Below are 14,936 nucleotides of genomic sequence, written 5' to 3'. Positions count from 1 at the left end.
GAGTTTGACACACTGCTAAAATCATACCACTTGCTACGACTTCCTGGAAGTTTCAAGAGCCTGGTTGAGTGTTTATCATTATTATCAGGGATGGGGACCAAACCCTGGCGCAAGTAGTAATTGACCCCAAAAAATATTTCAATAATTGTCGTCCATGTCTAAAGATGCAAGCAAAGCATGAAGATACAACAATCAGGCAAATCCACCCAACACTGTACACATTATGTCCCTTATTAAGATGTATCGTGTGGCAAATATGTATGTACGCCTCTATACCTTAAAAATACGAATACATGCAATTTTTTAATGCAATCCAGTGTTGGGAATCTTAGTTGTAGAGATGATAAGCAATACATAGGTCACCCTTCAGCATTGAGTCATTTTAGATCTTACCCCCCCCCACACACACACACACACACGCACGCACACAAAAGAGTGCCCTTTTGCTCAAGATTGTGTCAATGGCAATACCTGTGCTTTCTCTGAAATCCAACACAGGCTCTGTTTAAGACACCTTTCTCATTTGGATTAAATGTCAGTCAATAAAAACAACGTGTCAAAAGCACTCCATATGAGTAGCAATGTGAAGAAACTTCAAAACAACATCCGAACTATTTCATTGGCTTGTAAAAAGAAGAATTATGGCTCTGTTATTGCTGAAGGAACTCTATATATTTTTTTTAAAGCAAACTAAATGTTTGTTTCGTTTTTAAAAAATTTCTGGAAGGGTAACTGATTGCACCCAAATCAAGGCATTAAAGGAGTACCTCAAAGCCTTTAGTCCATTAAGGTAATAAATAACAAATGATGGTAACACAAAGCAGTAATAATTCTAATATCTGACAAAGTAAAAAATAAAAATAAACTGCGAGTTACTGAGAAGGAGGATGTGAAATAATTGCCTCTATGCTAAGTAGAAAAAAACTAATAAACATAAAGACCCACTTTAAAATAAAACAGAAAATCATCAAAGTTCATACAAACCGACAAAACTGTGAAGAACTTGAACAAGCAACAATACAGGGAAAGCGCTAGAACTTTTTAGTCGCTGCTTATATTCCGTTACGGTCAGTAATTCAGAAATTATAAGTGACAAATCTCCACTGTCTCAGGGGCCCCATGGAGTCCCAGGACTTCCTGGAGTGATAGGTCGTACCGGGGAGCCGGTAAGACGCTCATGTTTATTCAGATCCGTCGACAAAATCCACATGTTATGATGTCATACAGAATGATACACATTTTGATGCTGAATGTAACCATTATTATATTGCTGTGTTGTTTACAGGGGCTCATGGGTCGCCCAGGTTCAAAGGGTCAAACTGGCTTTAAAGGAGAAAGAGTAAGCGTTGAAAGCTATGCTTCATTAATTTTGTATTTCCTTCATGTAGTTCTTTGATTAGACTTGAACTATTTTCAGTAGTTGTTTTTTTTGGGAGGGTATGGTTTATTTTACTGTTGTTGTATTAGGTCGGCCTGGAACTGTGGTTAGAATGTTTTTTATTTTACTAAAAACTCTTTCTGGTTTGTATATGACAGGGAAATGAGGGACCTCCTGGTCGACCAGGCCTGCCAGGACCTCCAGTAAGTTATCAGGCCGCCCCTTTAGAAGGTTAAAATGAGTGGATTTTCTTGCTTAATTTATACTGCATAAACACATTATTAATCATAATGCAGTGTTTAGGCTGATGGGGGTGCAGAAAATTAATTATTGAAAGAAAATTATGTGCTTGACTTACCCTTTCATTTTTCAAATGAAACACTGATTCGTTGTTAATTTAGGTTTTTTTGTTAGTTCCTTGTGACAAATACCGCCTTGAATAGCTATTAGCTATTCTATTAGCTGTACTAGCTTTTATCTATTATTAACACATGCCATGACTTCCATGCATAACTGACCCTGAATTTGCTTTCACTCCACATAGCAGTATTTAGTGCAAGACAACAGCAAAAAAATGACAAACAAGTACAAATTTGTTGACATTGTGACGACCCGCTTGCTGGCATTGAACCATGATCGCTTCCTCTAAAAGGCCAGTGAGCAAGCTCCTCCAAAGCCAATCTATAATTCATCAGGCGTCCCCTTGAACCTGCCTTACCCCCACGTGCACCCTGGCCTCATAAAGTGCAGTCTGGGAGGACAGGGCATGGCTCAGTGGCCTGAAAAGGGCACAGGCATCCACTTGCCTCTAAATGAGCACCTTAACTCCCTCTTTGCTTTAAAAGCGTTCATTCACCGATCTTAATCGGCCAAAAACAAGTTTGTATTGGAACGCGGGTCCCTAAACGATCCATCCTCAGTCTCACACCTTAAAAGTTGTTCTCACTTCTTGGAATATGTTTTGGCTTTATGGAGTTCAGAAATCTCATTTTATTTTCTTCTCACCTATCGCATCTCATTGTGAAATCGCCAAATGAGGTATTGATCACCTCCATGTAGCTTTTAAAGGCTTAGTGGTAAATAGCTGCCTGGGGCCTACTGTATTAACTCTTGGTGCTTAAGAATATCCACAAGGAAACACTGTTGGATGAAATGTGATGTGATATGCTGCCGGTTGTGTTTTAGGGCCTACCCTATGTGGAGGGCAATGGGATGAGCAGTCTGTACAAGCTCCAGGTAAAGACCTTTATTTGGTGTTGTTCGTTGTGATACGACGATGCATTGGAGTGCGCAGTACAATGCCATCAATCATTTTGGCAAAAAACGTCTATCCCTGTGGTTAAAAAATCTTTGACCCATATTGTGGAATAGAAAGCCATAAAGTCAAAACCATGTCTTTTCAGAGTGGTGGAGCTATTTTAGGACCCCCCGGGGCTCCAGGCGCACCGGTAAGTATAATCATCATTATGCCTGAAGTGATTCCTTCAAAGTGCACAGTGAAATAACGTCAGCAGACAGACATGTTGGTTCGAGAGAGCCACATAAGAAAAAATTCCATCGGCCCTCCAGTGTTATCTCGACTTCTGAGGCCTTCATATCACACTCGGTCACATTTATTGAGAGTTGCTGCTGCTGCTTGGCCGGTTAAGGCTAAGAGGCTTTCTGATTCTCAGATAGATGTCTCTGACCTGCCCCAGGATGCACAAAACATCAACGATTTGCAAATGGAAGTCAGAGTTCAACCACATAGTGTCAAGCCAAAATGGCCCATTTTGAAATTCCCCTTGCACTGCTCTTCCTTATCAGGCAGTTTATAATCTCGTCAGGCCCGGGGAGACATCCAATCTAAGGCCCCACAGGGATCATTCCTCCACAACACCTGAGAGGGGCGGGGCCTAAAATTAATCTCCATGAACTACAGTTAGATCTTCAGGATTCCTCTCCGCCTGCTGCCTCCTTCATAGACTAGCCTTAGCCTTGTCAATTCGGGATATATGTGCTATTTACATGATTCAAACATGATTAATTTCCTTTTTTTATCTCGTGTTTTGAATATTATTATATTGAGTAATTGGCCACAGTGTTATACTGTTAGTTTCAATAAGTGTTGCAGACAGTCACAGAATACCATTTTAGTCTTATTGTGTACGTTATGTTTGTCATTTATTTGACCATTTTCTGTTTCAAGGGTCCCAAAGGAGATGAAGGACTCGCTGTGAGTTGAAACTTTCTTTCCCAACAAAAGATCTATTGTCAGTTTGAGTTGTCAGTTTATTTCAATCAATGCACTCTGAAGCCTTTACCTGCTGAATTCCAACACACAAACTATATTTTCCTGAAAATATGAAATAGTGTTACCCTATTGTCTTGCCAGCAGAAGACCATGAATCTTCAACGCTGTTAAATGCCCCACCTATATGACCCCCTACTCCATCTTACCCATGCCTGAAAACATTCCACACCGACGTGGAAACAACTCTTCTCCCGCCATCACTGTGAATTCTTTATTCCCATGGGGGCAATTGTAGATTTTATTGTTTTGTTGCACTGTGATTTTTCAGCAGGATGTTAATTTGACATTTTAATAAATTACGTGAGCGGCACCAGTGCTGTGGCGGAATTGCCTCAATCCGTCTCACAGCTGATCCCCGTGGCTGCCCCGCTCTCCCCATAACCGTGCTCCCTTACTCGTGACAATCTACATGTGTGACAATTACCCGCACAATCCATCTATGTCAGCGCCAGTTGCCCCTCTTTTCCATGTAATGGCGCTTCTTCATGGCAGCTTGAACAAAATGAGCTCAATAGAGGCCATCGCTTGTTCATGCAGCTGCAAATAGCTCTCTATTTTTAGGGCACAAACTAAGCCTGATTGGGATTTTTAAAACGGGACGGCTCTTCCTCCGTCTCATCTACAGCCCACAAATTGTAACAGCGCATGCCATAGATCATATAATATAATGCACTGAGCCTGACATATTGTCCCTGCAGGATCATCTTGCAATGACGTGTGAAAGCTTGTATTAATACACGACCATGTGCCCAGAGCAGCGATTGAAACGTGTGACGTCCTGTGTCATGCAGAATTTAATTTACCGTGAGACACGTAGTTTGGATGTATATTAGATGTGCTAACAGTTACTGACAGCCATGAAATAACCATACCTTCAAGAGCTCATCAACTGCCCCTAAAAGACCATCAGAATGAAAATAGCAACAACAAATGAAACCATTTTAGTTTTCATAGTGTTTTTGTTTGTTTTGTTTTATGTTCACACTGCTGAGTGTGTCATTTCTTATTACTTGTAGGGAGAACCGGGTCTCATGGGATTACCTGGGCTTGAAGGTCTACCCGGTGCGAAGGTAAGCAAAAGCATCTCAGAAAAACAACAATAAAACATACAAAGAAATTGAGTGTTTGTTTTATGTTGAACTTACAGTCACTGAATAAATGTGTATTCTGTCAAAATGTTTATTGTTAACTCCTCCCGAGTTAATTTGTCAACCCAACATGTTTACTGATTTTCATAAGTGAAGGTGAACAGAGTGCCAAAATAAAATAATTTATTTATCAGGAAGTGATTATGTATGATAATTTATGACAGTTGCCAAGGCTTGTTGTCGGAGATAGAAGGATAAAAGATGCAGCCAGTGTCGCAAGTCTACTTTCCTACCAAAATATCATCACGTGAAACATTGTGGGTGTGGCGAGGAGCTGGAACATTTTGTATTTAACAGAAGAGACATTCAAAGTGTTCATCAAGTTCATTATAAGGTCTTAGAATCTGTATCGCCTCTGGTGATAGCGGGTAGAAATAATGTTTTCATGTTAACCCTCAATTTATGCTGACACTGCTGTGATGGAGAAACACAACTTTAGCTCTTTTTTTCTGTCTGACATAACTGCCATGTTTCTTTCAGGGTGATGTCGGTGCGTCTGGTCCACCGGGAATACCAGGGCCTACAGTAAGTCGGATCCTTTAAGTCATGCTCATCAGTTACTTCTATTAGTACACTTGCACTATACATCCATGTCCTTTCCTTAGCACTTGTCATGGATGAGCTGGGGCCTACAGACACTCGACAATTCATGCTCACACTTACAATTCCGAGGTCAGACTACTTGAATTTATCCAACGTGCTTGTGTTTGGAATGTCAGGTACATGGAGCACACCTAAGCATTGGAAGAACATGCACACTCCACAATGGAAGGCCTGCTCTAAGTTGTACCTCTTGAATATGAAACAGATGTGCTAAGTCTGTATCTTAATGAAAAAAAAAAAATTACAAGTACCACATAAATTGCGCAGATGTAACAAATATTGTGCCCATTATGTGTTCGTGGCAACCTCGGTCTCAGCTTAATCATCTTTGTTTTTCCAAGGTACCACAGCACTACGCAAGATGACAGGTGTTTGTGATATGAAAAAAAAAGGATCGGAAAAACAAACTGAAAGATTTTTTGAGACAAAAAGGAAACAACTGAGATGTTGTGGTTGCAGAAGTGTGTACACCCTCTTATAACTGGGGATGTAGATATGGTCCATACTGGGAGGGTTCTAATAGAAACCTAAAGGTTTTCGGCTAATACTGATGTAGTATAAAATTAATTAATAAAGAGGCACTAAGTGTATTCTAATTTTACATGAGTGTTTCCTAAAATTAGTTGTACATTTTGTAGATCATCACATCACATCAATAGTGAAAAAAAGTTCTGAAGTGATTTATTTGTTGTCTATTTTTTTTTTGTTTTTACATATCACAAAAGCCTGGCATTTGAACAGGGCTATGTCAACTTTTTCTATGCTGGGGATAACCTGCTGTGTGTTTGTGCTCCACATCTTGGTTCTATTATAAATGAGAGGCTGCAGAGTTCCTCCACACATGACACCATTGAGGGTCTGTCAAACACTGATGATTCTTTTCTCTTGCCTTTGATTGACAGGGGAAGCCCGGCCCTCGGGGAGAACCAGGCATCCCAGGAGAGCCGGTGAGAAGCAGCCGCCAACTCTCTTTGAGCTGTCAATCTGCACGTCATTCCTTTATCACTGCCAACTGACACGATGGCGCCTCTCTGTTCTCTGACAGGGTGAGAGGGGGCCACTCGGAGAGACGGGGTTCCCGGGACCCGAGGGACCGCAAGGTGTTGCTGTAAGGATTTACATGTATTCTTGGCCTGCGCTTATAATCACAGCTACGTGTTCCCAAAACACCACAGCGGGATGCCCAGGCTGGAAAATTGACTTTAGCCAACACACTGTGGTCTTTAAAGGCTCTCAGAAGTTGTTATTTTACCATTAAGAGACAACAAATACACAATGCAAATACCACTCCTAAAGAAATTTCACATTTCGATGATCCCTCTGTGTAATTACCATAAAATATGTTTTTTTTGTCATTTTCCCTCCACAAGCATACAATGAAGAGCGTTTGCCAAGCAATCAGGATTATTGAGATATCCCATTAATTTGGAGATTAGCAGGTGTGGAGTGGCGTTGATCCAATCAAAAGAGCTGATACAAATTGCCTTTGTTTGTGTTTCGCTTCTTGAGCAGGGCAGACCTGGAAAAGACGGTACTCCCGGCTACAAGGTGAGTTGTGCGCACACCATCAAAATCCCTTTATGGAAAGTGCTTTACATCCGTCCATCTGCAAGGAGATGGCACAGCAGATTTTAATCCCAACCGTACCTCTTTCAAGTTACCCGAGTGCATTAAACCAATTTGCATTGTTTGACGTTTTAATGATTAAGCTAAACGGAAGCCCACAGATGTAGGACTTTGGTGAATCTTGGTCTTTTAACTCCAATTACACACCTTATGCTAGCAGGTAATTATTCAATGTTTTAAACAAAGACAGACGGCATTTTCTTTTTTCATAACTCATCAAATTTATTAGGCACGGTTTCCTAAATAGTCTTACAGACAAGGCATGCAGCATGCAGAAGTCACTTCACATTTCCCTTTCTGATTTACAACATTATGTCACAGAGCACACTAATGACTGCCCCAATAGTTTATTGTCTTCCTCTAATTATTAGTTAATATTCCTCCTGGATATTCTCATCCCTGCACTGCATTGTCTTGTTACATCTCACTAGTCTGCCGTCCGGATATTTTTTGGTAGAGAAACAGTGCCATCTAGCAGGTGGTTTTTCCTTTTTAGCCCAACCGCCTAGATTTGTGGTTTCATGTAAATCTTTGGAAAGCAACTCAATGGGCAAGACGATAGATTTAAAGCAACCATGGGGCTTTGGGGAATAGGGAGTGGTTTAGATTAACAAAGGTAACGGGAGTATTGCTCCAATTCAAGAATACATATTACATGCCAGAGTATCTTGCTTGGCTCCTTCAATCCGGCTAGAAATGGATACGAGGATGCTTCCCCTGAGTGTTGCACAGAGTGTGCTTAAAGAAAGCAATGAGGGGTGTCAGGGTGGGGTTGGAAGACACAAGATGTTGTGACATGCAGCTCAAGAGCTTCACTTGGTATTTACGCTCCCCCACTTCCGCATATACAGCAAAGTAGGGAGAAGCCAGCAGGAGTGATGCAGAGCAGCCGTGACATTGCAAAAGGTGAAAGACTGCGGGAAGCTAGACAAACAATACACCTGGGCTGGGTAATAAGCAATCAGTTGTCATTCATCTGGGGAAAGCCTACGACTCTGTCACGAGAAACCTTTTCCCTGTTTTTGTTCAGTATGTGAATTTCTGCAATACTGGCCACACGGATAGAAATGTCATTTTTAATAAATAGTGTTTTGTGTTAGCATTGAGAAAGCTGTGCATATGTATTATGTGTTTAAGTGTTATTGGATTTTTTTTCTGATTTAAAGGGAGTACCAGGAAGAACGGGGGACAGAGGATCCAAAGGTGAACGTGTAAGTTCCCGACTGAAGATGTCTCACACTCTCGAGGGTTCTGAGTTCGAATCCCAGCTCAGTCGGGCCCATTCCTATATAATTGCAACAAGGACAGATAACTCAAGCCGCAACGTTTTTCACTCATGCAGGGTGATCCAGGAATTCCTGGAGAGAGAGGTGTCCAGGGAGAAAGAGGACGCCCAGGAGATGGTGGTCTAATTGGCCCAAGTGGACCTCCGGGAAAAAAAGGAGATATTGGACCTCCTGGACAGTTGGTAAGTCATGAATTAACAATGTCTGATTACACCGATACTTCATACCACGACCCTAGAGGGCATCAGCCCTCAAGTGAAGTTCAGCACAAAAAAGATGTGTTGTCTTTAAAGAGGTCGGAATGTTACTTTCAATATACAGCCACCATATGTTATGCTTTATAGTCTTTCTATAATTCGTATGGCTCGTATAATTTTGTGCCAGTGCTACCGGGGGCTGCGTAAGGTTTTGCCATTCGCTGTCGCTATACATACACCATCTGACGGGCGTCATGCATAAACGATTATCGCCGGGAGGAGGATGGTGGATTTTTTTTATTCAAAATTGACATGCGTCATGACACCGCTGCATATTATATGTTCTATGTAGGAAGGCACGAGTGGATCACGACTCATTCATTTTTATTTGCACGTTATTATTGTAGCTTATACCCAGAAAAACAGCAAATGTATGCCCATGCGCATCTATACCAACAATTTGTGTTTGTCCATGTAAACTAAGTTTCTTGTGACTTTGTTGTCTATACATCTAGCTTTTATCTACGTTTTAAAAACTCTTTTAAAAGTATTTCCCCAAACCCTTCAGGGTGGTTGACAGTAATGTTCGTAATCGCGCTGGCATAATTTTCGACGTGCTCGTTTCTACAAACAGTCTGGAGGAGATCATTAAACTGAGAGACAAGACATGCATCTTGATTTCCATCGTGTTATAATAATTATCTAACTTTGCTGCAGCTGACATTTAACTCTTAGAGGAAAATTAATTATCACATCTATACACAGGGTGACCCCACCTTTATGGAAGAAATTAAAATGTTCATCAGGACTGAAATATTAAGGATCTTCGAAGGTACAAGCAGTTGCACAATTTTAATCTGTTTATTCTCCTTTTCATCGTGACAGCTGCCGTGTCTTGTCTTGTAGAAAAGTTGTCGAGTTCTGTCACGCTCCAGAAGCTGCCTGCAGGCATTTTAGCCTCACAAATTCAAGGACCTCCAGGACAGCCTGGCAAGGATGGCTTGCCGGGCTTACCAGGAGAGCCTGGTTCTCCTGGTCCTCAAGGTATGAGCCCAGTCGACCAAGGTCATCAGGCGTTATTTCATTACATCAATTATAAGTGACATGCTTAACATGAAAAGCTTAAAACTACCCCCTGAAACTTTATTAATCCCTTTTTGTTGCTTAACCTTATCTGCCTTATCTCCATCACTGAGGCCAATGCGATCTTTATCTCGTTACTCTGCCAGTGGCACAGCACACTTGCGATTCGATGCAATCCAATTACTATGTGTTGTGACTTTGCATAGGACAATATGGCGCAATGCAAAAATAGTCAAGTGCTATTCAACACTGTACAACCAGCTTTCTTTTAATATTGTGCTACAATCTCTGTTTATAGTTTCATAACACACAGTTAACGGGGAAGAAGAAAAAAAACGGTGAAAAAAGGATGAAATAACGCAGAGCTGTTTACTGGAAGTGAATCAAGTTTTGATAGGGTAGTTAGTACTTTTTGTTATCGGCTTGCGTTCAGACCAAGTGTGGCAGTAGCTCCTGGAATAAAAAAAAAAGTTGCCATGTTTTGCAATTGGCACTTACCTATCGTTTACCTTTTTACGTACAAGGCTTCATTTGTATATTGTTTTTAATTTACATTATGCAGCTGTACATAATGTTGTGGCCAGTGAGCATACGCCCCATTAATGCCTTGAACGCACCGTTTTGTCGTGATCATTAGTGTGGGTATACAGTAGCTCCAGAATGAGGCGATCTTCAATTGTATCAGTTCGTGAAGGTAAAATGGCTGACATGTTACCGATTAAGAGATTAAATTTAGATTTGCAGCAGGCTGCCAATGTGCAAAAGGAAATCGTTTCAATTTTGTGAGGATGTTTTTCTCTTTAGACTGAGGGGCGGGCAGCAGAGGAAAAAGGCCAAGAGTGTGTGGCGCACGACGACTCTCTGGGAAATATGAAGACATATGAAGAATTGACTGTCAATAAGGGTTTTATCAGTGCGCACAGGAAAACAGTCTCATTAGTGATACTTCTTCAATCTGGGTGGGGGGGAGTCAGGAGAGAGGGTGGACTGGTAGTGATTCCACTGCACACTGGCTTTCTTCTTCCCACTGTGTTTTGCATCTACCTCACAACACCACAACATGTTTACGCAGCTATAATGTGAAATGCTGCTGCCCCCATTCATGAATAATACACCGAATGTAGGCAACTAAAAAAACCACACTATAAATATGTGTGCTGTGTTGATACCTCCCGTTAACACACCTAGCTCCTGGATTTTTGGTTGCTTGTTTTATTTTCTGTGCCGTGCAAGAGTGTTTTATAGGGTGGTCTTAATGCAGCCTTGCAATAAACATTTACTGAGAATGAAGAGGAACATTATCTCCCTTGATAAATCAAAAATTCAACAACTTCCTAATTCTTTCTTTGTTGACTCCACTCATCTGGGGAGAGAGTTTGGGGAGTAATATTTCCTCATTATTTCTCGTCATCCTCTGCTGGAGACTGTGATCCTCTGGAACATCCAATTTGCCTTTTCTTCCTCAGCCAAAATGAATTGTTATGGAGAAAAATAAGCCTTCTGTTAAATGTACAGTGCCTTTTCTATTTTGTCTTTGGTTTGAATTCTAATGGCCTCAGACTGTCTGCCATACAGATGCATGTTAAATACCATGCATTCATTGTCTTTCATTTTAGCCTGCAATTTTATTTTGGTTTATTTTTATATTATTCTAGGCATACCTGTACATCAACCTCACCTCCATGTACATATACATGTATACTACATATATACCGATACAGATACACATATACATTTACAAATATGGATATGTATACATATAAACATACATACTATATGTACATATGCAGATACACGTATACATTCACATACTTATATTTATACATACATATATGTACATTGTTGACACTTTGTTGTCATAACATCATTTTGTATTGGAGCATTTAATACTGACTGAATTTGTGTTTTATAATTCTGTTTTGTATCCTAGAATTGTCATTCACTGTAAAATGTGCCACAATATTTAATCTTCACTTATGCTTAAAGAAAGATTTTTTTTAAAGAATAGATTAAATAAATAGATGTTATAATTAATGCCATGTGCAAATGTGCAGGACTGTGATCCAATCAATCAAGTCTGAAATCTCTGTAACATTATTATTTTGCTACTAACAGAATTCGTCCATTATTGCCAGTCGAAGCAATTTGTTTCCAGCCAAATATGGACACAATGGCAATTTTGGCACTAAATCAGAGTGCAGCAATCTAGATTGCTGCCCAAATGCATTACTTAGAATTTCTTTTTTGCTCAAGGTTCAGAGTATTCTCTCCTCCAGAGTGTCTCCTCCCACTGAATGAAATCCCCCAGGCTGTGTGACTGCTGAAAAGAAGTCTCATTATGGCAACAAAGCTCCCCCCACCGCCACCCCCCTTCCCTTTTTCTCGTTCACGCTCACTTTCGGAGCGATCGCAAGCCCTTTTTCGGAGATTTTCTGTGACACGTAAGCGTTGAAGCGTTTCTCCTTTGGGCCAGGCAGCGCAACGCTTGATGTTCCTGTCAGCGCACACAAGATGCACACCATTCTACTGCTGGTCCTGACTCCATTACTGCAAGGGCCTCTTGGGGGGAATATTCACACATTCTAGTGTGCATGTTGCTTCAGAGGGGTAAAGAATGAACGACTGTGCATGAAGTTCTAAAGGAGAGGTGGGGAACCTGTTTCCAGTCAGGGGCCATTTCCCTCAAGGGTCAAATCAGATTTAGGAAAAGAATAATGGGAAAATCAAACTTTCTTATGATTATACACTATTACCATTTGTGACCTAAATATTTTGGCCCTTTTTACAACGGTACCGCAAAGGAGGAATTGCACTGAAAAGGACATCACAGTTACTCACCAATCACCGCTCACTGTTTTTCTGAAGGTGATCGGTTTGTTCCCTAAGCTACTGTGATGTCATATTTCATTGACAGAATGTGATATTCCACAAACATAATATTAATCCGACTATCATCTTTGGACTCGTGGGTCTGCATAGAACATATTATTGTAAAGAACTTTGGTGGGTTGACTTGCTATTTCTGGTTATTGCACAGTGACTGTAGCATAGCAAATTACATGCAGCGCACAATTGATTTGACAAGGTTAATATGACATTATTATTTTTGTTTAATCAAGTGCTCAACGTTTCACTAATTTTTTGTGTGTTTCCAATTGACCTTGTGCTTGACTACTTAACAGCTTGTTTCATCATATTTGATTCAAATTCGAAGAGCGTTTACTTCGACTGTTTTGGCCCGGTGAATATATTTATTTCGTCCCTTGGAAAGTGTTGCATCTAATTGTGTTTGTCGAGTGAATCAGTCTTTGATGAATTTCCAATCTGATCAGCCTGTGCTCTGTTGTGGAATCTTGAAAGCTGTGCGCCTATGTGGCTGTCGTTGACTAACGCACAGATGGCTCCTTTGATGATTTCCACTTTTTGACGGCATGTCGGTATGTCTTTTATTATTCAAGGTAGGGGACCGACAGTGGGAACACAGTAGCCTGTTTGTATGTCAACTTGCAAAGCTGCTTCGCTCCAAATAATCACAGAGCTGCTGTTTGATATTGTCGTCATTCGGGTGTTATTTATAGCATCCAGGAGCTAATGCGTAGAATTCCCTGGACGGATGGGAAGGTGTCGGAAGTCTATCACCACCTTGACTCTCCTTGGATAAATCCTTGTTGTGGGATTTGTGCTAACAGAACTAATATATACGTACATTTTTCTTGCACACATGACTGCACAGTCAGCATTTCAGTCGTTTGTACAATGAGACTTTGTGGGGTCTTTCCACAGGCTACAGAGGGCAGAAAGGAGAAAGAGGTCAGGTTGGTCTCGGGCTACCCGGTGATCCAGGACCTATGGGGCCACCAGGTAAGACTCCCAATCAAAGCTTGACAAAACTATATCCGTGTTTCCCAGCCTTAGATGCACAGCGACTTAAATTTACTTGGTGTCAAATCTTGGCTTGTTTAGTTGAAATTTAAGGAATGGCTTTTGGGACTACCAATCAATCAATCACGGGTTGGATAGTCTTCTTCAACCTTCAGTCTTCCTCTTATCAAGACTGAAGGCTGAAGACTTATCCAGTACAAAAAAGCTGGAATATAACTAACCTTAACCCATCAAGCATTTTAGCCATCAAGAATGTGACCTTACAAATATTCTTCTCTCTAAATGGACACAAAGTCCCTACTATACTCCAACATCTTATAGAAAATCTTACAAGAAGGCTGAGGCCAAATGCTTTTATTTTCATAGGATGAAAAGCTATCAACTCTACAGTGTCCCTTTGCTTCTCAGTGTTGGCCATCCTTTAATCAATTGCTTTCTGTGTTGCCCTTAAGCTTAAGTGTGTTGATCAGCCTCACCAGTTTCATTAACGCCGAGCTTTTGTCAGCAGCACCCCTTTGATGAATGCTTCTCACACTGCGCACACGCACGATTCTGACAGTACATTAACTGACGAACATCGCCGAGTCATTTACATTAGCGTTAAGATGAGCCTGAATATGGATAATTATATTTTCATGCCTTGTTACCTTGAACCCGAATTTATCGTGGTCGATACGTTCCATCAGCAATGTGTGAAAATCTGCAATACAGAGAGACCTTTTTTTTTCTAGTTTTACAGCTTTCACAACCTGTAAACTTTGGAAATGTGTTTAAACACAAACTTAGTTAAACTGACTTTTTTTTTTAGGTATTCCCACCTAGTTGGCAAAACAGGCTTTTGAATGTGAGTCCATCCTAAAAGATCTACAACCAAGTGCCTCCATTTACTCCTGACAGACTAGCGGTTACATTCCCAAGTAATAAAAAACAACAAGTTTAATGTTGGTCTGAAACAAAGGCCTCCCAGATCGCATCACAAGATGTCAGCTTGTCCCCTGCTCTCGCGAAGTGAATAATAGCATCCCATAGGCGTGATGGAGCGATGACAAGTGGGCAAGGCCTCTTTGATTTTCAGCCTGTGACAGCAAAGTTATTACTGACCTTAATGCCGTTCGTCTCATCCATGGAGGAGCACAATTTATGGGCTGGGCCCTCTTGCCCCCCTGTGGAAAGCACAGCTGTTGATGCACTTGCACCAAGCTTACATGGATTCAAGTCAATGAGACTTAAGTTGCTTAACTATTAAGTTCCTCCAGGATTTTGTGGGCAATTTTCCTAAATTGTACTATAAAATTTGACATTTTTTTTTTCCCCCCTGAAAACTTCCTTTGTTTACAAAAGGTCAAAAGTACTCAATAGCCCCGCCCCTTTATGTCTTACTATCAGCTCCATCGGCCACATGTGCATTGTCCAGGTGTTCTTTGTTGTCTTGTCAGTATG

At 40.8% G+C, this 14,936-nt stretch overlaps 1 protein-coding gene across 4 annotated transcripts in view; it reads left to right on the top strand.

Moving 5' to 3' along the window:
- LOC147050143 (uncharacterized) overlaps positions 1-14,936 on the top strand; it is a 73,620-nt gene that overhangs the window by 54,299 nt on the left and 4,385 nt on the right. For 3 of the 4 annotated variants that reach the window (XM_085922502.1, XM_085922500.1, XM_085922501.1), the window contains 16 exons: positions 1,113-1,166; positions 1,286-1,339; positions 1,537-1,581; positions 2,564-2,614; positions 2,782-2,826; positions 3,567-3,593; positions 4,688-4,741; positions 5,300-5,344; positions 6,325-6,369; positions 6,468-6,530; positions 6,935-6,970; positions 8,215-8,259; positions 8,391-8,516; positions 9,297-9,363; positions 9,438-9,575; positions 13,398-13,475. In XM_085922502.1, coding sequence (XP_085778628.1) covers positions 1,113-1,166; positions 1,286-1,339; positions 1,537-1,581; positions 2,564-2,614; positions 2,782-2,826; positions 3,567-3,593; positions 4,688-4,741; positions 5,300-5,344; positions 6,325-6,369; positions 6,468-6,530; positions 6,935-6,970; positions 8,215-8,259; positions 8,391-8,516; positions 9,297-9,363; positions 9,438-9,575; positions 13,398-13,475 — 973 coding nt within the window. Of the gene's footprint in view, positions 1-1,112; positions 1,167-1,285; positions 1,340-1,536; positions 1,582-2,563; positions 2,615-2,781; positions 2,827-3,566; positions 3,594-4,687; positions 4,742-5,299; positions 5,345-6,324; positions 6,370-6,467; positions 6,531-6,934; positions 6,971-8,214; positions 8,260-8,390; positions 8,517-9,296; positions 9,364-9,437; positions 9,576-10,418; positions 11,482-13,397; positions 13,476-14,936 lie in introns of those variants that run through there. The other variant, XM_085922503.1, reaches the window with a different exon arrangement.

This window comes from Syngnathus leptorhynchus, chromosome 10 (assembly GCF_054491065.1).
Source record: "Syngnathus leptorhynchus isolate UIUO chromosome 10, UIUO_Slep, whole genome shotgun sequence".
NCBI classification, from domain to species: domain Eukaryota; kingdom Metazoa; phylum Chordata; class Actinopteri; order Syngnathiformes; family Syngnathidae; genus Syngnathus; species Syngnathus leptorhynchus.
The sequence above is the reverse complement of the archived record's forward strand: the minus strand, read 5'-3'. Positions and strand labels throughout refer to the sequence as shown.